Consider the following 24622-nt stretch of genomic DNA (forward strand, 5'->3'; position numbering starts at 1 on the left):
GATGGCAAGAAGCTCACGGTCTCCAAAGGAATAGTTCCTTTCTGCTGCAGAGAAGAGTTTTGAGAAGCCACAGGAGACATATTTTCCCTTGGAGTTTCTTTGAAAGAGAATTGTCCCAGCACCAATGGAAGATGCATCAACCTCCAATGAGAACTGCCAGGATACATCAGGATGGTGAACAATGGAGGCTCTCTTAAGATCAGAGAATGCAGATTGTGTTTCAGGGGTTCAAATGCACTTTTCTAATTTGGCGTAGAGTTTGTTCCCCCTTAACTGCGACAGGACTTGGCGAACATGCTTCCGGTGTGTCATCAGATTAGGTGAGAAGTTTAAGATATCGTCCAGATACACCCCTGCACAGATATACAGTAGACCCCGAAATATGTTGTTCACGAATTCCTGGAACACAGCTGGAGCATTACATAATCCAAAGGGCATCACGATATACTCATAGTGACCTTCTCTGGTGTTGAATGAGGTTTTCCACTTGTCACCTTTATGGATACGGATCAAGTAATAAGCCCCACGTAGTTCCAGCTTTGTGAAAATCTTGGCTCCACGGATTCTATCGAAGAACTCGGAGATCAGCTGTAAGGAGTACTTGTTTTTCCACAGTGATCTTATTCAGACCACGATAGTCTATGCAAGGCCAGACGTGTTCTTGCTGAACACGTCTGTATAGCAGGCATATTGTAGTGGTAGATCAGGGAGCAACTGAGATACTGGAGGTCGGGAGGGAGGACCAGAAGCAGACAACTGTATTGACAATGGGGTCCCCATTGAAGAATTTCTTTAGAATTCTAGTCAAGGATGGGGGCGAAGTCAGGGTATTCCCATTAAGAATGGCTTAATAGTCTCAGGAAGAACATAGAAGACTATCTGTTCTGGGTGTAGCGATCCTACTTGTAATCTCAATGATTCAGTGATGAAGGCTATTGGACCCGGCACCGAAGCCACCGCTAGAGGTTTCTCTAGAAGGATCATGGCTCAATGGAGATGGTCTATGGTTTATTCTCCGTCGAACTTCCTTGGCGAAGGGACAGAAGGGAAGCAGTGGCTGAAGATGTACGGCTTGGTTCCTCGAAGATGGTGCAAAAGTTGCCTGAAGAGCTGCAAGTTTGAAGACTCTGGTGCCTCAGGTTCCCGGAGGGGATTTGCCCATGCCAATGCCTTGCCAGACAGCATAGAGACAATAAAGGCTATTTTCGACTGGTCTGACGAAAACAGATGAGCTTGCAATTTGAAATGGATCCTACACTGGTTGGGGAAGCCTCTGCAGACTTTGGGATCACCATCAAAGCGGGGCGGAAGTGGTAACTGAATTCCGATTCCAGAAGTGGCAGGAGATGCAGCTGGCTGAGGGGTAGATGGAGCTACAGCCTGTGGAGCTCCCAGAGTAGGAACAGGAGAAATGTCCAGGTGAGTGGCTATGGTGTTAACAGCTACCATTAGCTGATCTTGGCGTAGATGCAGGTCTTGCATATCCTCCTTCATGACTTGAACAGAAGTCTTGGGCTTGCCAGCAGGGTTCATGGCCTGAGCAAACTTTAACGTCCAATGGGGTTGTGGATCCACTGGGCTACTCCGCCGAAGCAGGGTAGCTGCTGGTCGGACAGGTGCTAAATAGTCACAGGTAAATAGTACCTTGGTGGCAGCTGGGTACAGTCAGATTGCAGGTAGCGGATACAGAGCCTCTTCCTCCTTCCCCGGGACGCTGACGGTAAGTATGTACAGACTAATGGCTTCCGGGATGGGGTAGGTGTTACAGTATTGTTGCTAATCCAAAAACTTAGTGCAACCATAGAAAAGTCTGTGCAACATATAATCACTTCTGGCAAAACTGCCTCCCCTGCTGCCCCTTACCAGCAACTGAGGTGAGCCTTGCCAATGATTCCCACCTCACAGTTTAAGAATCACTGCTTTAAGGTATAGTGAGTTGAGTGGCATTGAGTAAAAAAGCTAGGTATAGCTACTAGGTATGCAGTAGTACAATAATCGGAATGTTCTTTGAAGTTTTAGTGTGTATATTTTATGTTACATAACATATATGGTTACTCATTCGGGAAGATTTTTCTCCATAGCTCTCTATGAGCTCTGTTGATTTTGAACTTCCTGCTGACCGTTCTCTTGCGGCTTTGTTAAAAGATGCTTTGCTATATGGGGGGGGGGGTAATTCTTCATGATATGACTAATAGGAAGACTTGTAACCTGCTGTTTTATTGGTTGTGGTTCTCTTTGTGAGAACATAGTGAGAAACCCAGATTTATGTACCATTAAGACAGTTTGTCAGGCAGAGATATCAGAAAAATTCTGTTCTAATACTGTATATACATTCCTTAAAACCATTTTTGTTGTATTACGCTCAACACATATGCACTTTTATTAAGCATCCCCTGATAAAAACAGGATATATCCATACAAAATAGAGTCAATTTGGACATACCCAGTCGATGATCTAATGTGTATTAGGGCAGTCCAACGATGCCGTGTAGGTAAAAAGAAGGATCAAGCACAAAAGTGTCTGTCAATGTCTAAAAAATAACATGCACACTTGGCCAAGTTAAAAGTGAACACTCATGGTGCAGTCAAGACAGATGTAACCACTATTATACAAAACAATCCTCAAAATTAGAGTCAGCTTTTGATGTCCATTTATATTAATCTGATTTTATTCATTGTCATTAAAAGTGTTTAATTTCTTGTAATTGAAAGCATCCACATCTATATGTTTCCTCTTAGAAGTGCTAAACAGCCATTTAGTGAGATCAGAACAGAGGACCACTGGTGGAATTATTGCTTCAATGTATTACTTGATGGCTTGTACTGGAAAATATGGTATAATGAAGTGTCTTCACGCATTGAGGTAATATATCTTAAACTCAGAGGAACACTATGATGCAGAATCAATATATATCAATATATATATCTATATATATCTATATATATATATATATATATATATATACACTAATAAAAAAAAGTATAAGATATAAGATATAAAGATATAAGATATAAAAAAAAAAGTGAATTGGGTTATTAAAGGAGAATTACAAGAAGTAAAATATGAAAGGCCCCAGAAAATATGAAAACAGCATTTTAATGGTTTATTTCTTTCACCGGTTATTAGTATTTGAAATTACACGACACACACTACCATCTATATCAATGTTAAACTCCTAATCAATATTTACTTTCTTATGTCTATTAGTAAAGATTCTTGTAGATCCACACAATAGGGCAGATTTATCAATGTATTCATGAAAATTTTCTGACAGGAATACATTAAAAAAATATGGCGTTCAGCCTGAAAAGTGTATTTATGAAGTCTGTGCACTAGTACAACCCTGCATTGCTTTCCCTCTACAACAAATTAATCAAGAGGGCATTCGTGCAATTGGTCAATAATAATAAATCTCCCCCATTGTCTCTATGTACCAGCAGAACACAGTACAACAAGTGTTGTAATGGAAATCCAAGGGGCAAGTATGTTCTAGGCTTTGGACCTGTAACTTCAAGCACTAATAACACTTTTAGGAAATTAGCTCTTAAAAATTACTTTCAGATTTTTCATTCACAATATGATAAGTTATATAAGTAATATATAACTTCTTTGGCTAGGTTATCATTTCGCAGTCAAAATGTGATTTTTTTTGCGGAGATTCACCACAAAACTCGCTGCAAAACTTTGCATTTTGACCGCGACATGAAAATCCAGCCTTTAAGTTACTTAAGATTTAATGGCCAGCAGATTCACTTATTTTAAGTCTTAATGAGAACCCTTACTTGCATCCTCAATAGGGCATATGGGCATGGGTATCCAAAATGGACATGTCTATTAACGCTGTGGCTTTGGGAATGCAATCAGAGGATTTGGAGCTCTGTTTTCGAAACAGAAAGCTCCAACCCTTGTAAAGGTATATTATAAAATTATACCGACCTCTTTACATAAAATAAAACAAATTGATAGGTACACTTAAAATATCAAAGTAAATTATATTATCACAATATAATGCATTACAGTGTAACTTTGGCTGCAGCATCAAGTTTACTTGAACTAATTTTTAATTGTGCTTAATTATTAATTTTATGAATTTTCAGACTGGACCAATTGAAGGAAAATTCTATATAATTGGAGCTCCAATAATGAGAAAATTAGACATTGCAAATGAATCTGACTGTACGGTAAGTAACTAGAGATGACAGTCAAATAAATATAATCTGCAAATATTATGGGTTATAATTTAATACTGACATGAACTAAATTGTTTGTGAACTGTATAAGAATGATATGAAAATCGGGGTTTCGTTTTTTACATTTACAATGTATAAATGTATCAAAGCTCAATAGAGAGATCTACTTAACGATCTTTTAGCAAGTGTCCTCTCCAGGTGTATGAAAGGACAGCCATATAGTCTGGTAGCCTCTACTGTTTGGAAGGGGGGTGATCAATATGTTCTAAATAATATTAGAAGTCAATAAGGATTATTTTTTTTTTTAATTTCCATTTGCCTCACAGGGATTTTGTTTTTTACTTTCCCTGAATCAAGTATGACAATGAGGGGTTGGACTTGATTAAAGGGGTTGTCTGGTTTCAACAAATCAGAGTTCTTTTTTGTATAATTAAAAGTTATACAATTTTTCAATATACTATTTGTATTAATTACTCAAGATCTCTGCTTGTTCTTATTCAGTAGGAACATCATGTTAAGATCACACACGTACACAACTCCTTACAGTATGTGTATCAGATCTGAGTCTTCTGAAGATCCTAGCACCTTTATGTCCTTGAACATGGACAGAATTTTACTCACTGAAAGTAATCAATGAATGTTCCTACTGCAAAACAACAAGCAGAAATCTTGAACACCATGAGGAATTAATATAGAAAGTATATTGGATAATTGTATATCTTTTAATCGTACAAAAAAGAACATTAATTTGCTGAAGTCGGACAACCCCTTTAACTTGTGTGACAACTTAATTCAACTGTTTTCAATTAACTGTAAAACTGTAATTAACGCTGACCTGTCAAGTTCAGCAAAAGTACAGGGACTTTCTTCTTGCCTTTATACAAAAATATGCAGATAGGGTTTAGATTTAGATTATGAGGGCAATTGGGGCAATGGAGACAGCAACTGAGGACATCTTCACTAGAGAATAAGTTGGCGCTATATAAGTACCAGAAATAAATAAAATAATAAATTCAGCAAAACAGATTTTCTTTACTAGTTTGAATCAAGTATTAAATTTATAGCACCTTTTATTTATTATTTTATAGATTTTCAAGAGTAACAACAGGAGAAGTAGCTCCAGAATTGTTTTTTTATGGGAAATACAAAAATGTACTTAGAGACATGTCAGGAGAGCTGACAAATCCTCTTTACATTTTGTTTCAAATTTAGTTTTCTTTTTAAGTCACTATGATGGATTGTCTGTATACTCTATATACGGATGTGTCTATATAATGAATCATTGCTCTGCATTTGCAATTGTTGTGCATTTCTGTATATAGTATTCTCTAGAAAAATATTTTAAAGCCACTCAAGGGGGCTGGAGGTTGTTGAGCTGAAATGTCATTTGGGTAATCTGTTTAATTTTTCTTTGTTTTTTTTATACAAATTTTTAGGTGAAATAGGAAATAATAAAGAATAAAATAAAGGCAGATTACACTTTAATGTGTGCATTAACAAGATGGCAAATACAATTTAATAACCATATATTCTAATTTTGTTTACTTTTTAAATTAAGTCAGTTTTGTTCTCTACAGTTGTCTTCATTTTCAACATCAGAATTTCCCGACTGCACTCATCCACATATAATAAACGATGCAAAAGATAAACGTGAGACCATGAAGATTCAAAATCAAAAGTTTTACCAGTGTGGCAAAATTCAGTGTTATGAAGAAAGAGGCTCAATTATAAATCTTGGCAGATCAAGGTAAACGTTACTACACTTCAGGTCACTGACTTTAGTTTTATTTAATTAATTTTTATTGAGTTTTATGATAATATTTAACAAAGATGACCAACAGGGTAAAAAAAACAACAGAATGAGTTATCACTGTGCATTGTGCCACAAATGAAGTACTTAAAGAAAGAATAACCAAAAACATATAAAAATGGGACTTAAAAGAACAAACTAAAAAAAATTCAAAAATAAAGGTTTCCATCTTTAAAACAGAAAGGTGTGAACCTGGACAGGAGGCCCATAGGGGGGTAAGTCAAAATATACACATATATTAAGTTAGGTTAGAAATGGAGTGTGATAAAGAAGAGGAGAGGGAAGACAAAAAAAAGGTGCGGGGCTTTCGCTTCATCATTTCTACCTTATCATACAGTCCTCTCAATATGGTGAGAAAATGAGACCCAAATCCCATCGCGTTCATAACAATGAAAATTTAACCCCATCGGAGAGAGTAAAAGGCCTTTTGAAGGTCCAGGGTCAAGAGCATACCGTGTCAGGTCCCCCCCCACACTGTCCCAGTTAGACCAAACTGCGCTAATTATATATATATATGGGTCTTCTAGTTTGATCTCCTGCTGGTCTATAGGAAATAATTCCCATCTGGTCCTTGTGAATATACTTATGCGAAAGTGTAATAATTCTCATCGATAAAAATCATAACTTTGAGAGCCACACCTTTTAAAGATATCTAGATCACTATGGTTCTTATTGGGTTTCAGTATAAGGTGAATAAAACGAATTTAGATTTGGAGGGCATTAGTGTACCTTCCCTTTATGCACTTAATAATAGAGACAAATGAGGAGCTAGAATATCTTTACATTTCTTGTAATAAGAAGATGAAGATCTATCCGGGCCTGGTGCCTTGCTAGATTGTAGTGTTTTTATAGCTTCTAGTACCTCTTGTACTTTGAACTCCGAATCCAGAATGTCTTTATCTGTTTGGGTCAAAGATTTAGAAATAGCCTGCACTAATAAAGAGTGGCCCATCTCTTTGCTTTTGATTAAAATATTTACTTTGCTTAAGTGTGTCATATATGGTGCCTGCATTTCATACAATCACTTTTATTTTTGTAACGATAGGACAGAAGCCTATTCAGCACTAAGGAACATAAGGAACCAACAGTGGATAGATCGACAAACAAGAGCACTTGTTGTACAATTTCTTCTTTATAACCCACCCACAAATCTATTTACAATGGTATCACTGCTCACAGAACTTCCTCTTTCAGGAGGTATTATCACTTCACCATATATAGATTCCGTTAAAATCTATCGAATCACAAAACTTATGGATTACTTTATTATGGCATTTGAGGTAATTTATTTTATCCAACATGTTACCATATATCTCTATGTATGTGTTTTACATATTAAATTGTATAGAAAATAATGTGATCTTAGAAAGGTTTTCCATCAATAAAAATGTAAGATATTTCAGTTTCATATGCCATGTCTGAACAGTGGTAGTCAGGCTGCTCAGACACCCAACTAACACATGATGGTATACTTGATGATCCTCTGCTCAAAGCATTCACTCCCTATTGAAGTCTATGGGAGTTACAGAAACGGATAGAAACAGCTGGATTGGTGGAGTTTACAGTAGATGGTCCTCCTCTGATCAGACATTTTTGTAAAATCAAATTGATGTGTAATATATGTTCATTGTGGCGAACCCCCCCTTATTTTGCATACTTTTGCTAATTCTAGAAAACGTACATGTATTATTTATAGTTGCTTTAAGTGTCTACATTCAGCATTACATCGTAGTGAAGTGAAGTTAAAAAATGCATCCAAAAGATATGTGACACTGTTATTTTGAGGGCAAATATTTTTTATTAAACATTTTTCATGTAAAACATCAAAAAACCTTTTTCAATAAGATAAAGGGATATAAAGGAAATATGGTTGGTGGAGAAACACTATGGAACCAAATGTGGTAAACATGACAGTTCACAGAATAATCTATTGAAAATGAGTGGAAATATGCAAAATTACATATTACTGGCCTTCCAAAACCAATGAAATTACGCTTTGTGTATATTTTTAATTGATTGGCGATTCCTGAGGATATTTGTTGGGTCTCTGTGATAATATTAGGCAGAACACTTTGCAACCTAGTAGCTAGAATTTTTCACAATAGCTTGTAGTCCTGATTTAGAGGGTCTTTTGGGTTGTAGGAGCGGTGAAGTATCTTTGCTCAGTTTGGGAAGCAGGATTGTTCTTGCCTCTACAAAGTTTTCTATTTAAAACTATATTTAAATACTAAATTGAATAGGTCTGTCAGGTGCAGGTTGATTTCCGGGGAGAGCATTTTATAGTACTCACCCGGGAAGCCATTAGGACTCGGAAGTTTTGTTGATAGGAAATGTACTGACTGTCTGTCTCAACTCATCATTTGAAATATATTGTTCAAGAGAGGGTTCCTGATCTTCTGATAGATTGGTTAGTGAAAGAAAATCTAAGAATGAATCTATAGCTATGGTTCAGAGGATGAGTGAAGCAGGCTAAGAAGGAACCCACTCTGTTGCCCAAATAATTATTGACGAATGAGGTTGAGAAGCTGTCGTGTGTTGTTTGTTTTCAGGGGTGTAGGATTTTGGGATAGGTCATTACGTAGAGTGTGAAAATTGTCTTTTGGTCTTGTCGTGTGGGTCTTTGTCTTTACACAGCTCCAAATGTTGAATGTTGTCATCTTTATAATTTGCCTATTGTGTTTTTAGATAGGATTAAAGGTCAAGTAGGTAAGGAACTTTCAAATTTTACCCTGTAATGTGGGTGGAGTAAAGTCTAAGGACAATGAAACTGGACCATAGTCAGAGACCGTGATTGGATGGATTTGTGTTTCACAGAGTGAGGAGAATAAGGAATCCGTTATTAAAAAACAATTAATTTGGGAATTAGAGCTGTGTGTGTGTGTGTGTGTGTGTGTTAGTTAGAAAAATAGGCATGGTCTCCAGTTGTGAGGTGTATGAGTTGTCATATCAAAGTTGGAGAGTATGTTGATCAAAGCATGATGGACAAGGAGCAAGCATGTTGTACTGCCAGATTTGCCCAGGGCTACTTGTATTATAGTATTAAAATGCCCTGCCACAACAAAGATATGTAATGTTCTGTTGGAAAGGAAAGGAAGAAAAGAGACACAGAAGTCATGATTGGGTGTAGTGGGACCATACACATTTCAAAAAGTGTAGAGTTTGTCTGCTAGTGTCAAATTAACACAGAGTAATCTACCTCCTGGATCAGTAAATGAGTACACAATTGAATATGTCAGGTTTCTTCTAACAAGAATAGCGATGGAGTAAGAGGCTCCTAGGTAACAGTATATCCAATTTGCCTTTAAGGCAGGATGACCGTCTTTTCTACAGTGTGTTTCCTGTCTGAATTCAATCTTTTGTTGTGAGTCAGGATTTTTTTTCCTTTTTACAGGTGTAAACCCGCCATGTTCCCTGTGATCAAACTAATAGTTGTGGGAGTGGTGTAGGTGTTAGCACCATTTGTGTAATTTATACTCATCCATTCTTCAGAGAGTTGTCAACGGAGGTTGGATGAGGTTCTTGGGCAGCGACTCGATCCTGTCCCTGTAAGCAGGAGGAAACACTACTTGAAGGGAGCAGTCTGTAGCCAAGAACCCATGGACAGGGGAGAGAGGAACAAGGCTAAAAAGACAGAAAAACTTAATAATAATAATAATAATAATAATAATACTGTCACGATCTGTGGGTGTGTGAACCCACTGGGCCGTACCACCCTAGCAGGGTGGCAGTTGGCTAAACTACAGTGTACCAAGTCGATATATATATATAGGTGGCTCAGTGGTTAGCAGTAATGCCTTGCAGCGCTGAGTTCAAATCCAACCAAGGACAACATCTGCATGGAGTTTGTTTGCGTGGATTTCCTCCCACACCCAAAAACAATTTAGATTGTGAGCCCCAATGGGGACAGTAAAAAAGAGGACCGCTGTACAGCGCTGCGTAATATGTTCGCGATATATAAGTAACTGAAATAAATAAATAAATAAGTTTACCTGTGATAGTCCAGACAGCAGCTACAGATGGGAACTTGATGGCAGGTGATGCAGGTGAGATAGATGACACCAGATGTGCTGTAACACAGCAGACGTGGCAGAACTCAACTCAAATACTATAGCGGGCACAGGAGAATCTACAATACAGGTAGCAGGGAACAGGATACAACTAAGGAACCATTTGCAAGACTAAAAGGCAGGGAGAGAAAGGGCAGGGCCCCTTTTATAGTCCAGAGTGATTAAGGCCGGGCACGAGCATGCGAACGCACCCTACGGGACACAGCCAAGTGGAGCGGAGTGAGTGCTGGTGTCTAGGAAGGAGATGACTGCCAGCACTCACCGATCCATGGCTGTGGCGGCAGATGAGTGAGTAGGAACGGCGGTCCGAGGCCGTGGACGCTACACATAATATAATAACCAATAATATAACCAATAATATGGTCTTTAGACCTCAAGTTCCTAGGAACATTAATCAATATGAGTAACATAAAAATGTATTGCTAAGTCATTCATTAGGTTGTCTGGGACAAGGTTTGTAGGTTAAAGAAAGAGGGGAAAACCATTCGTCCTATATGTTTCACAACGGATATTATGGATCCGGAAGACGGTTCGTCAAACAGGAGCGTTTTATTATTCACTGTGACTTATCAGGGAATTGTAGTTGGAATTTGTAGTTGTTTTCTACTAGATATTTGCAAATCAAGGTAAAGGCCGGTCTCCTTTTTGTGACTGAAGCCGAGTAGTCTTGAAAGATGAAGATTTTATGGCCATGTACTTCCAAGATCGTTAGTTACTGGAATACCCACATCTTTCATTTGGAAGTGGAAAAATCTGGCTATCTCTTGTTTGGGTCAAGATCGTTGATCTTTGCATTCCGGGCCCAATCTGGCTGCATAAAGTGTACACAATGCTGGTGGTTCCAGGGTGATGTTTAGGGGCGGCCGGGATATTGACCATGACAAAGCGGGTGAGATCTCTGCATTTCATGATGAAAACCCTGCAGCAATGGACGGGATCAGAGATAACTTTGATTTCTGATGTTTAACCCCTTAGATGCCGTGCTCAATAGCAATTGAGGCATTTAAGGAGTAAGATTGAAGGAAGGGGCTCCCTCTGTCACCCCCATAGGCACCCCAGTGATGCAATTGCAAGGTGCTGATGAGTATCACAGGGCCCATGGAGATTCTGTCACGGGGCCAACAGATTGTGGAGCTAAACTGGGGAGTCTAAGGATAAGGAAACCCCTGGTATTCACCCTTTAACCCCATACAGGGATCTGGACTTTGATGCAGGGGAAACCCAGGTCGCTACCCCCAGAGTAGTCTCTCTTGGTGATGGCCAATGTAATAGATGTGGTGCCAGAAAGTGTGGTTTGGAATAACAAAAGGTATGAGCAGGTGGCTAGGTTTGTAGTCGGGTCACGTAGAAAATGGTCAGGGCAGGCGGCAGAGGTTCATCACGGGTGAATTAGCAAAAGGTCAGGGCAGGCGGCACGCGAGGATTTTCAAAGGTCAAGGCTGAGGTAAAAACACAGGAAGCCAAAAGCGAGATAGCTGAGGATCACTAGGAACACAGGGAACACTAGTATGAACCAAATTGGAAAGAGAGGACCTTAGATATCAAAGGAAAACTGAGTTGAAATAGTTTGGCGAGCTGGCCCTTGAAGAAGGCAAGAGCCAGGGCACACACACACTATGACCCTGAGTAGATTGTGGGCGACCCCCAGATGCTCAGCTCGGAGGAGAGGAGCGGCTCAGACAAAGAGGAAGAAAACGTCGCCAGAAGGAGGTAACATTGGCAGACAGAGGCCATGACCATGGGTTTCCATGGTAGCTGGGGGACTAATAAAGGTTTGCCATCTGTGAATATCTCTGCCTAGTTTTACACTGACAGGCATAATACACTGCACAACTGAAGTATTGCAGTGTATTATTGTTGCCCTCATGGTTAACGGATACAGTAGATGGAACCTTTGCAGGATAACACATTGTTTATCCAACTTTGTTCAGGCACTGGGGCAGAGGGCAGGCTCACTTTTAAAGCCCTTGGTGTTCAGGGATAGGCTGGGGACACTTTTACTGGTGCACGTGCTGGCCCTTTAAGAAACAGTAAGAGCACGCGCACCCTATGGGCACAAAGCAGGAGAGGAGGCAGGTAACAGATAAGGGATACCCTGGAGTATATTAACAGACCAACGGCTGTGGCCACCGGGAGGAGAGAGATGCCGGCGGTAAAAATCCTGTTGATGAAAAAATCAAATAGTTCATGAGACAATACTTTCTATTGACTTTTTTTCAGGGAAAACATTAAAGTCGCATGGTAAGGCCACAATTTTACAGTGAATCACAGGCAAATCATGAACAGGTTGGATTTGAACACATTTGAAGAAATTGGCCCTGTGGTATTCACAGGAAAGTAAGAAAGTAAAAAAAAAAATAAGGGTCCTCTGAATATAGCTCACTTCTTTGAGCTATTCGATATGTGGTATTTTGCCCAAACAAATATCAAACAAGATGTCCCACCATCAAGAAGCACTCATAGACAAATAAAAAAGTGGTAGGAAAGGAAGGAAAGGAGGGAGGTTTAAGCGAACGTGTGCTTCATCCAACATGGGATCACAACCGTATTGATAGAAAGGAGATTATATAGCAAATGGTGCATCTCCTATTAATTGACCAAATAGCAAGTAGTAGAACGAAAGTAGAACCAGAGGTCAGGGACCTCTGTTGTACATGGTAAAATATTTTAAGAATTGAAATGAGTTACAATAATGATGGTATGGATGGCAGAACAATTCTGTAATTGTTTTTCTTTTTTTACAGCTGCTGTACCTTGGAATGGTATTTATCTATTTTTATTTACAACTGAGTATTATGATTCAAAGGGGTGTCAGAAGCTACTGGCAAGAACCATGGAATTGGGTAGAGGTATGTAAAACTAGTTATCACTGCACCTTTAGGATTTTTTTCCCATTTATTTATTGCAAAATTCAGCTCAAGATAAACAACATGCATCAGCATCTTAACATAAAAATATATAAACCTCTCTCCCATCCCTTCCGTCCCATTCTTTCGTAGTGAAAGAATGACGAGAAAAAACATAAAACACCTATATATAAATTTCAGTTCCAAACCTCTATTTTAGGGAGCCATACACCCTATTTTTTTAAAGTCTACAACTTGATTGTTTGCTTTATATATTTCGAGTTTATATCGAAGAGTTTAACAGCGTTTATCCATTCTTCCCGTGTAGGGACCACAACATTAAGCCAATATTTGGCTACCAACTTCCACACAAGGAAGATTAACTTGAGCAAAGATTCGACAGTGGCCCCAACATTATAAAAACAGTGGATTCACCTAATAACCAAAGGGTCAGGTCCATTGGGATCATCCCAAATGAGTTATGCCCCCTATATTAGCTGAAAGCTGTAGATTAAGGCTGGATTCACACGACCATGTTACGTCCGTAATGTACGGAACGTATTTCGGCCGGAAGACCCGGACCGAACACAGTGCAGGGAGCCGGGCTCCTAGCATCATAGTGATGTACGATGATAGGAGTACCTGCCTCACTGCAGGACAACTGTCCCGTACTGTAATCATGATTACAGTACGGGACAGTAGTTCCACGCAGAGGCAGGGACTCCTAGCATTGTACATCACTATGATGCTAGGAGCCCGGCTCCCTGCACTGTGTTCGGTCCGGGTCTTCCGGCCGAAATACGATCCGTACATTACGGACGTAACATGGTCGTGTGAACCCAGCCTAACTTGTCTCAGAAGAACTATTCTACATTTCCATATTAGATCATTTAATAGGCATTCCAAAGTTTTGAAAAATGTATGGTTTAACCAAATTGGTGTATTTGTTTAAATGTTCTTTGGCAACAGAGCGGACATAGCCCAATTAAATGTAAGACCTGAATAATGACCAAATGTTTTGAATAACCCTGTTACTTTTTAGACCTCATGCACACGACAACATTGCGCAAAACCGCAGTTATAATGGCGTCTGCCAGACGCTCACGAATGTGGAATGAATAATAAATAATTCTTCCTGGGAATCAACACAATCATATGTCTTTGGAGTGCTTTTAGGTTTCTCTATATATCTGTGTGTGTGTGTGTGTGTGTGTGTGTGTGTGTGTGTGTGTGTGTGTGTGGGACTATCTACAGGATCTGTGTGTGTGCAGGGCTGGCCTTTGCCTGGATGACGCCCTGTGCGGGACTCTGTTGCTGCCCTCCACAAACCAAAACATAACCACATATAAACACACACGCACATACTGGAACATGTATACTATATATTAGGGCTGGGAGATTTTTGCCCAAAAATTAAAATCTAGATTTTTTTTCGACCCTATGGACGATTTTCAGATGGAATCTCGATTTCCTTTTTTTTAGAAGTAATTGAGGAATTATTGCGCATAGGGTTGCACGATGCATTGAAATATCTATACTATTTCAATACCGTGCACCCTCAAATGGTTCAATACCGTCAATTCATGTATTCGAGACTAAGCTGTGTGGCCGCACAACTTAGTATTGTAGCACATGAATGTAATACAGCCACTGCCCCGCTCCTGACAAGTGTGCGTGCGCGGTCATCATGATGTGATGCGGCTGGCGCTGCACTGATGAGCGACAGCACTGATGTAATGACGGGGGTGGGGAGACAGACAAGTGAGCCCTAATCTACCCACCACTCAGTCCCTGCCTACTTGCAACGACCCACCCTAGGCGACGGGGTACAACTGGGCGACGGTCCCTACGCTCAATAAGTGCATGACAGACAAACAGACAAGGGTACACAGAGCTAGGGGGAGAAAGGGGCAGTTGCCCACGGCAACACCGTGAGCAACAAGAGAAGTGAACAAGCCGAGTCAAACCAGGAGAGTACGAGGTGCCAAACGCAGAGCAGAAGAGTAGTAAACAAGCCGAGTCAAACCAGGAGTGTACAAGGTACCAAACGCAGAGCAGGAGAGTAGTCAGCAAGCCGGGGTCAATATGAAGCAAGGACAATGGTACAAGAAGCTGCAGCAGGGCGGGAGCTAGCTCCGTCTGGCCAGGCTGTGATAGGTTCTCCCACTCCTAAGCCTACCAACCTGAGTGGTGGAAGATGGAGTCAGTCTCACAGACATAGAAGCAGGTGCAGACTAATTATCTATGGGCGTTAACCCCGAAGCTGTGCCTGGCAGATCCTTTACAACTGAAGACAGAGAACATGGCGTGCACACTGCAAAACACCCCATGTTCTGTCTTCAGTGCAGGTGCCGCCGATCATTAGTGCAGCGCTGGTTCCATCAGCTCATACTGACCGCACGCCGACACTTGTCAGGAGCGGGGCAATGACTGTATTACACAGCCGCAGCCCCACTCTAACGGCGGAGATCAGGGAAACCTCCCATTTCCGTCGCTATTCCCGCGATCAAATCTGGCCACAGCATTCAAGGGGAAAATGAGAAGGGGGATGCCCCTTCGATCGCGTCACAGGCAGTGCCGTAACTGCCATGAGACGAAGTGAGCCGACAGCCTCAGGCAGCGCCACCTAGCTGAAAATGGGGGACGGCATTTTGAACCAGGGACGGACTGGACTGGGGGGAGGGGGCATGTCTTATTTTACTTACCTGACGTGCCGCATGATGGGCACATCTGTAAGAACACTCCTCCTCCTCCTCTCTGACGCTGTATGCAGCACTCGCCACCAGAGAGGAGCTGGTCTGCAGAAGGAGTGGTCGAGCTCTCTCTCCTCAAGAAGAGAAGTGATGAGATGCACGAGATGAGCGGTGGCCTGTATTAAAAACTGAGCGCCACTTACAGCGCTCACACTCCTGCCTTCACTAATTTAAAAGGTGTCGGTCGGCCGTAGCTGGGGGACCGGGACCCGGGAGTATAATGCAAGGGAGATCTGGGCATTTTACTGGCAGCCAAGGGCTCTATGGGGGGGGGAATAATCCACCCCATAGAGCACTCACATTACTATAATGGAAGGATAAGGGGATGCAGGGTGGACGGTCTGAGCGTCTGACTTACTGCAGAGGGCTCTATAGGGGGGAGTATTCTGCCCCCCTTTAGAGCAGTCAGTCGGATGCTCAGACCCCCCTAAACCTTTCAATATAGTAACTAGTGAGGGCTCTATGGGGGGGGATTATTCTGCTGTCAGCCCCCCCCCCTCCCAGTATACTCCCGGCCCCCCAGTGTCTGCCGACACCTTTTAAATTAATAGGGGCAGGATCGAGCTGTTACCGATCACATCTAAGTTCATAACTTAGATGTGATCGCTAATAGGTGACCTAATGGATTGAGGTCTCAGCAATAGATTCATCTGCTCTGTATACAGGATACAAAGCAGCTGTATCTCAAAAAGTAAAAATTATTTTCAATAAAAAGTTCTTAAAACTTGCACCAATCACATTGATAGATATCTTCATATATATATATATATATATATATATATATATATATATATATATATATATATATATACATATATATATATATATACAGTGAAGGAAATAAGTATTTGATCCCTTGCTGATTTTGTAAGTTTGCCCACTGTCAAAGACATGAACTGTCTAGAATTTTTAGGCTAGGTTAATTTTACTAGTGAGAGATAGATTATATCTAAAAAAAAAAAAGAAAATCACTTAGTCAAAATTATGTATATTTATTTGCATTGTGCACAGAGAAATAAGTATTTGATCCCCTACCAACCATTAAGAGTTCAGCCTCCTCCAGACCAGTTACACGCTCCAAATCAACTTGGTGCCTGGATTAAAGACAGCTGTCTTACATGGTCACCTGTATAAAAGACTCCTGTCCACAGACTCAATTACTCAGTCTGACTCTAACCTCTACAACATGGGCAAGACCAAAGAGCTTTCTAAGGATGTCAGGGACAAGATCATAGACCTGCACAAGGCTGGAATGGGCTACAAAACCATAAGTAAGACCCTGGGTGAGAAGGAGACAACTGTTGGTGCAATAGTAAGAAAATGGAAGACATACAAAATGACTGTCAATCGACATCGATCTGGGGCTCCATGCAAAATCTCACCTCGTGGGGTATCAACTTAATTAACTCAACTCGCCGTGTTTGGAGGAAGAGAAATGCTGCCTATGACCCAAAGAACACCGTCCCCACTGTCAAGCATGCAGGTGGAAACATTATGTTTTGGGGTTGTTTCTCTTCTAAGGGCACAGGACTACTTCACCGCATCAATGGGAGAATGGATGGAGCCATGTACCGTCAAATCCTGAGTGACAACCTCCTTCCCTCCACCAGGACATTAAAAATGGCTCGTGGCTGGGTCTTCCAGCACGACAATGACACGAAACATACAGCCAAGGCAACAAAGGAGTGGCTCAAAAAGAAGCCCATTAAGGTCATGGAGTGGCCTAGCCAGTCTCCAGACCTTAATCCCATTGAAAACTTATGGAAGGAGCTGAAGATCCGAGTTGCCAAGCGACAGCCTCGAAATCGTAATGATTTATAGATGATCTGCAAAGAGGAGTTGGCCAAAATTGCATCTAACATGTGTGCAAACCTCATCATCAACTACACAAAACGTCTGACTGCTGTGCTTGCCAAAAAGGGTTTTGCCACCAAGTATTAAGTCTTGTTTGCCAAAGGGATCAAATACTTATTTCTCTGTGCACAATGCAAATAAATATATATAATTTTGATAATGTTATTTATTTTTTATTTTTTATATATATATATAATCTATCTCTCACTGGTAAAATTAACCTAGCCTAAAAATTCTGTTCATATCTTTGACAGTGGGCAAACTTACAAAATCAGCAAGGGATCAAATACTTATTTCCTTCACTGTATATATATAATACATTTTTAAAGGTGTACATAGCCTTTAAACTGTAACTAAACTTTTATCATGTCATACTGACATGTCAGAAGTTTTCATCGGTGGGGGACTGAGCACCGAGACCCCCACCGATCGCTAAAATGAAGCAGCAGAAGTGCTCGGGTGAGCGCTGTGCCACTTCATTTATGATCGACTTGCGGCCAAGTGAGTGGTGTACGGACTCTTAGACTTTCTATTGAGCCTGTACACTCATCCAAGGAAAGCTAAGCAGAATCGAAGCAGCACACCGCTCACCCGAGCACATCTGCTGCTTAGTTTTAGCGACTAGTGGGGGTCTCAGTGCTCGGACCCCACTGATCAAAACTTCTGACATGCCAAAAGTTTTTAAAAAAATGTTGTTAGACTTTAAAGAGAATCTTTCACCTTTTGTGCAGCATGTTATAGTCAGGGCTGCACAAACTCTGGGGCACTTAAATTTTTTTTCCTAGCCTCCTTCATTATTTAGATATCGGTGCCGTAATATTTGGCGTTCCATATGTAAATAACCCCCTGAACTGTCAATGGGGCAGTAATTGGCAAGGGGGCGTGTGACACTGTCCAATCAGCTACGGACAGTGTCAACAGCAGGAGCTAGAGAACATGTGCGTGCGCTCTCACTCTTCAGCTCTCGGCAGGCAAGTACAAGACTGTATGATCTCTTGCGAGAGATCAGTCTTGTCGTCCTTGCCTGCCGAGAGCTAAAGAGTGAGAGCGTGCGTGCGTGCACAGCTCCGATGCCATGGAACAGAAGAAGAATTCACACTCTTCTTCTCCTCTTCTGTTCCGTAGTGTCGGCGGAGCTACGCGCACACACTCTCCTCTCTCCAGCTCTTGCTGTAACATTGTCCATAGGTGATTGGACAGTGTCACAGCCATGTTACACGCCCCCTTGCCAATTACTTCCCCATTGACTGTTCAGGGGGTTATTTAAATATCGAATATCAAATATTACGGCACCGATCTCTAAATAACGGAGGAGGCTAGGAAATGTTTTTTAAAGTGCTCCTGGGTTTGTGCAGCCCGGCCCATTACATTCTGCACACGTATGGGCAGGTGAAAGGTTCTCTTTAAAGAAAAGGTATTATAATTATTTAATTTTTTTTTATTTGATAGTTTATTGAAGTTTTACTTTATGGGCCTATTTTTTCAATATGTTCCCTAAATTAACTATTTATTCATATGTTTGTACTTCTGTGGGGGCAGCCATCTTTATTTTTATTTTTCATACTTCTAATTTTTGTTTTGCAGGTTCCGCTGGAACATTTGGACTAGGTCGTAGATACGTTGGACTACTTCACTGATTTAAGCTTTTTTCAATAAAATGGTTAAAGTGGATTGTGTGGAAGAGTTGTTATTTCAATAAAAAAAATATTTTTTATGTCTCTGTTTTTAAATACTTCATTACCGCCTTAGTAATGGCACTTGTCTGATTGAGAGCATCCATTACCAAGAAGGGGCTTAGTGTTAGCCAGTAAAAAGGCTAGCACTAACCCCCTATTATTATCCCGGTACCCACCGCCACCAGGAGTACCAGGAAGAGCCGGGTACCCGACCATCAGAAGTGAAGGGGACTGGGGTGGCAGCAGGCTGGTACTATCAGGCTAGGAAGGGCCAAATACCATGGTCCTTCCCACCCTGGTAATGCTAGGCTGCTGCTGCTTTATTGTATCTGGCTGGTTATGAAAAATGGAGGGAATCTCACGTAATTATTTTCAATTATTTATTTTTAAAAAATGACGTGGGGTTCTCCCTATTTTTCATAAGAAGCCAGATACAATAAGGCAGCTGCAGCCTAGCATCACCAGAGTGGGAAGGGCCACATATTTTGGCCCTTTCCAGCCTGATAATACCAGCCTGCAGCCGCCCCGCTGCCTAACCGTTGTTTCATATGGTCAGGTACTGGATCGTTATCGGCTCTTCCCGGTATCCCTGGCGGCAGAGGGAACCGGGGTAATAATAGGGGTTAGTGATAGCCTTGTTACTGGCTAATGCTAAGCCCCAGCCTTAGTATTTAAACGCTGTCAATCAGACAGCAGCCCTAAGGTCATAATAAAGTTAAAAAAAACAGACATAAGAATTTTTTTTTAATTGAAATCTAAACTCCTCCATGCAACCCTCTTTCACCATTTAAAAAAAAAAAAAAGTAGATCATCGAAGTAATCCAATTAATCTACGACGTAGTCCAAACGGTCCAGCGGAACCTACCGTAAAAAGTTAGCAGTATAAAAATTAAAAAAACTTACATTTGCCACAATAGAAACTAAAGGTCAAGAAAAAATAATTCCCCTTCATGTAACTCTGCTACCTATCAACCGAAAAGTCATCCGCCAGAAGGAAAAATGTTTCCCCATGGCGGTGTACAAGAAAGTCTAATTTTCAGGTGAGGCTTTCTTGTACTCCGCCATCCAGAAACATTTTTCCTCCTGGTGGATGAGTTTTCTGTTGACAGGTAGCAGAGTTCTTACGCAGCGGTGTTAGGGTGCAAACTCGCCAATTGCCCAGTGCCCCCAGAATGGGCCGCTACTCTTGGGCCAGTGCTGTGTGCTTGCCCCCCAGACTAAAATTTGCCAGCCATCCCTTGGCCATTGGCTCCCTGCTCCACCGTTTGCTCTTGTAGGCCACAGCCTGGTTTAGTCCTGAGGCCTGCAAGAGATCAGGAGCACGCTGATGACGTCAACCGCCCGGCACGATGACGTCACTGCATCATGCCGTCCACGCCGGGCCACTGAACTCAGTTAAAAATCATAAGTCAATTAGGTAATAAAAAGGGGGCATAGAAGATGTGTTAAACCATTTTCAGTGTTAATGCTGCGCTGTTGATCTATGATACTAAAGTAATACAGTAAGAAGAGTTCTTTAAATCTTTTCTATACCTCAAACAGCACTTTAGCAAAAAAACAACGAATGTTTTCCTATTTAAAAAAAATGTATATATTGCGTGTTTGTTGTGTAAAGCTAGTAATGAGAAAACTCGGATAGATTTGGGGGGGGGCGCATCTTTTTATAGTTCGCCTCACGCAGCAGAGGGGCTAGGTTCACCCCTGGTCACAGGGAATGCCTTTGACGCGATCGAGGGAAATACCATATATGGGCAGACAGCTCAGGGTCCATTGAAGGACCCCAGGGCTGTCTGACCATATTTCCTGTTGTTAGGGCATACTTAGGTATGTCTTAAAAACTGCCTGTGTACTATCAGTGCGCAGGCTAATGTACTGGCATATAGATATATACCAGTACATTCAATTTAAAAAATAAAAAAAGTAATGTTAAATAAAAAAATAAAACATACACACACATTTTTTACAATAAATATTCAAATAAAAGTCTCAATACATAAAACACACACACATTCGGTATCGTCGCGACCATAATAACAACAAATTTATATTGTCATTTTTGATGTGTACTCTGTAAAAAAATAAAATAAAAACTGCTTTCTTTCACTTATTAATATGAGGCTCGAGGTGTCATGAATTTAATACCTCCATGTGCCTCACATTAATAGAAATTAACCCCATCGTGTACCTCACACATTAACCCAATATTGTCTGAGAAACATGATGGGGTTAATTACTATTAATTACTTTTAATGTGAGGCACATGGAGATTCAAAATTCATCACACCACGTGCCCCACATAAGAAAAGGTAAAGTATCGTTTTGGTATCGAGAATCGCAATACTGCACAAAATATCGGTATCCAAGTCCAAATTCTGGTATTGTGACAAGCCTAAGGGTATGTTCACACACTTACTAAAAAACGTCTGAAAATACGGAGCTGTTTTCAAGGGAAAACAGCTCCTGATTTTCAGACCTTTTTTAAGCCACTCGCGTTTTTCGCAGCTTTTCTTACGGCCGTTTTTTGAGCTGTTTTTCTATAGAGTCAATGAAAAACGGCTTAGAAAATGAGGCGTAAAAAAACGCCCCGTTGGACGCCGTATTTCACATTGAAATCAATCGCCAGATGTTTGTAGGCGTTCTGTGTCCGATTTTTCAGCCGTTTTTCAGGACGTTTACGGACCAAAAAACGGTTGAAATTAGCCCGTGTGAGCATACCCTTAATGTGCATTAATTTCTCTTATCTAAAAAAAATACCAAGACACAATTCTTTTACATTAGGATCCTCTTATGCAACACGACCATGGGCTGTGTAAACGAGCGCTGATCAACGAGACAGCTTGTTAATCGGCCCTCGTTTGCTCCTTTCACAAGGAGCTATGTATGAGGACGAGTGCTCGTCCCCATACATTTCAGGGAGATGTGCTGCCCACAACAAAAATATTTATTACTGCATAAACTATACGATCAGCCGATGAACGAGTGTTTGTTCGTTCATCGGCTGATCGTTGCCCTGTTTACTCGTTGCTCTGTGAACACTCGTTTGCCCGATAATTGACCCGTGTAAGGCCCTATGCACATGACCGTAGATTTCATCCTTTATTATGGACCGTAATTACGGACCCATTCATTTCTATGGCCGATGGACACCTTCCCATATATTTAAAGGAAGGTGTCCGGGCCGTGTAGAGCGTCCATAAAAAATAGGACCTGTGCTATTTTTTAATTTTACGGACCGTGCTCCCATAGTTTATAATGGGAGCATGGCCCGCAAATGCGGGTGACTGTGTGCAGCTGGCCTTGCCCGTAGTCACGGACCATGATTATGGGCACGGTTGTGTGCATAGGGCCTTAGGGCCCTAAGGGAATTGCAGGCACAACTATTCTATAATATATACTGATTATCAGTATATATTATGGAATAGCTGTGCCTGCAATTCCCTAATGTAAAAGAATTGTGTCTTGGTATTTTTTTTAGATAAGGGAAATGCCTGCACAGTAATTCCTTAATTACCTCATATACTCTTTGTATATGAGACACACTGTCTAATGTAAATAGAGGAGAGAGAAACACTACATATGAGATAGTCTCTGTTCTCTCTGTATATGACAGGAGAGAGACATTCTAATGTAAAGAAAGAAGAGAGAGAAACGCTGAGACAGTCTCTCTCTCCTCTGTGTACATTAGTCAGCCTCAGTTTCCAGAGTTGGGCGTCTTCCTCCTTGTTCTTCATACTTACCTGGCTGCAGTGTCTCATCCTCCTCCTCCCTGGGTCTCTCCTTTTCCCTTGAGAGCCCGCAGGATCCAGTGTGTGTCTCCTCAGGTTCCTTATGCTTTCGTTTTCCGCTCAGTACATGGGAGTCATGGCCAGGCAGCAATGGTCGTGTTGCCTGGTGAGGGTGAAGAGGTTGGGGGAAGCTGATGCTAAAGAGGTCGGGGGTCAGCAGTTTGTAAGTTGGGCGAGCCTGCTGATGCTGGACTCGTTGCTGCTCTAGCAGCTTCTTCCTCCAGCGCTTTTCCCATCATATTGAGAAGCCGCTGCTGTGGGGTTCGGGCTAATATCGTGCTTCAATGAAAGGGTGAATTAATAGAATTAATTAGATTAATCACCCTGTACATATATAAAGGCACATATTTAGAAATACAGGAAAAAAAATAATATATGTATATATATATATATATATATATATATATATACACATTTGCCTGTATTTCTGAATATGTGCCTTTATATATGTACAGGGCGATTAATCTAATTATATATAATATTATATATAATATAATATTATATATATATATTACATATATACACACACACACACACACACACACACACACACACACACACACACACACACACACATACATACTGGAACACATATACAGACATAAAGGTAAATATATAGACATACAGACATATATATACACATACACACACACATATATATATATATATATATATGTATATATACAGAAATAAAGGTTAAATATATAGACATACAGACACATATATATATATATACAGTGAAGGAAATAAGTATTTGATCCCTTGCTGATTTTGTAAGTTTGCCCACTGTCAAAGACATGAACAGTCTAGAATTTTTAGGCTAGGTTAATTTTACCAGTGAGAGATAGATTATATTTAAAAAAAAAAATGAAAATCACATTGTCAAAATTATATATATTTATTTGCATTGTGCAGAGAGAAATAAGTATTTGATCCCTTTGGCAAACAAGACTTAATACTTGGTGGCAAAACCCTTGTTGGCAAGCACAGCAGTCAGACGTTTTTTGTAGTTGATGATGAGGTTTGCACACATGTTAGATGGAATTTTGGCCCACTCCTCTTTGCAGATCATCTGTAAATCATTAAGATTTCGAGGCTGTCGCTTGGCAACTCGGATCTTCAGCTCCCTCCATAAGTTTTTGATGGGATTAAGGTCTGGAGACTGGCTAGGCCACTCCATGACCTTAATGTGCTTCTTTTTGAGCCGCTCCTTTGTTGCCTTGGCTGTATGTTTCGGGTCATTGTCATGCTGGAAGACCCAGCCACGAGCCATTTTTAATGTCCTGGTGGAGGGAAGGAGGTTGTCACTCAGGATTTGACGGTACATGGCTCCATCCTTTCTCCCATTGATGCGGTGAAGTAGTCCTGTGCCCTTAGCAGAGAAACACCCCCAAAACATAATGTTTCCACCTCCATGCTTGACAGTGGGGACGGTGTTCTTTGGGTCATAGACAGCATTTCTCTTCCTCCAAACACGGCGAGTTGAGTTAATGCCAAAGAGCTCAATTTTAGTCTCATCTGACCACAGCACCTTCTCCCAATCACTCTCAGAATCATCCAGATGTTCATTTGCAAACTTCAGACGGGCCTGTACATGTGTCTTCTTGAGCAGGGGGACCTTGCAGGCACTGCAGGATTTT

The 24622-nt window shown here is 40.9% G+C and overlaps 1 protein-coding gene across 1 annotated transcript in view; it reads left to right on the forward strand.

The window, feature by feature from the left end:
- Positions 1-24622, forward strand: part of PKD1L1 (polycystin 1 like 1, transient receptor potential channel interacting) — a 433476-nt gene that overhangs the window by 375509 nt on the left and 33345 nt on the right. Inside the window, exons 53-57 of the mRNA XM_075828219.1 lie at positions 2740-2863; positions 4099-4182; positions 5769-5938; positions 7047-7281; positions 12813-12917. Of these exons, the coding sequence (XP_075684334.1) occupies positions 2740-2863; positions 4099-4182; positions 5769-5938; positions 7047-7281; positions 12813-12917 (718 nt within the window). The remainder of the gene's footprint in view (positions 1-2739; positions 2864-4098; positions 4183-5768; positions 5939-7046; positions 7282-12812; positions 12918-24622) is intronic.

Source organism: Rhinoderma darwinii, chromosome 5 (assembly GCF_050947455.1).
Source record: "Rhinoderma darwinii isolate aRhiDar2 chromosome 5, aRhiDar2.hap1, whole genome shotgun sequence".
Lineage (NCBI taxonomy): Eukaryota > Metazoa > Chordata > Amphibia > Anura > Rhinodermatidae > Rhinoderma > Rhinoderma darwinii.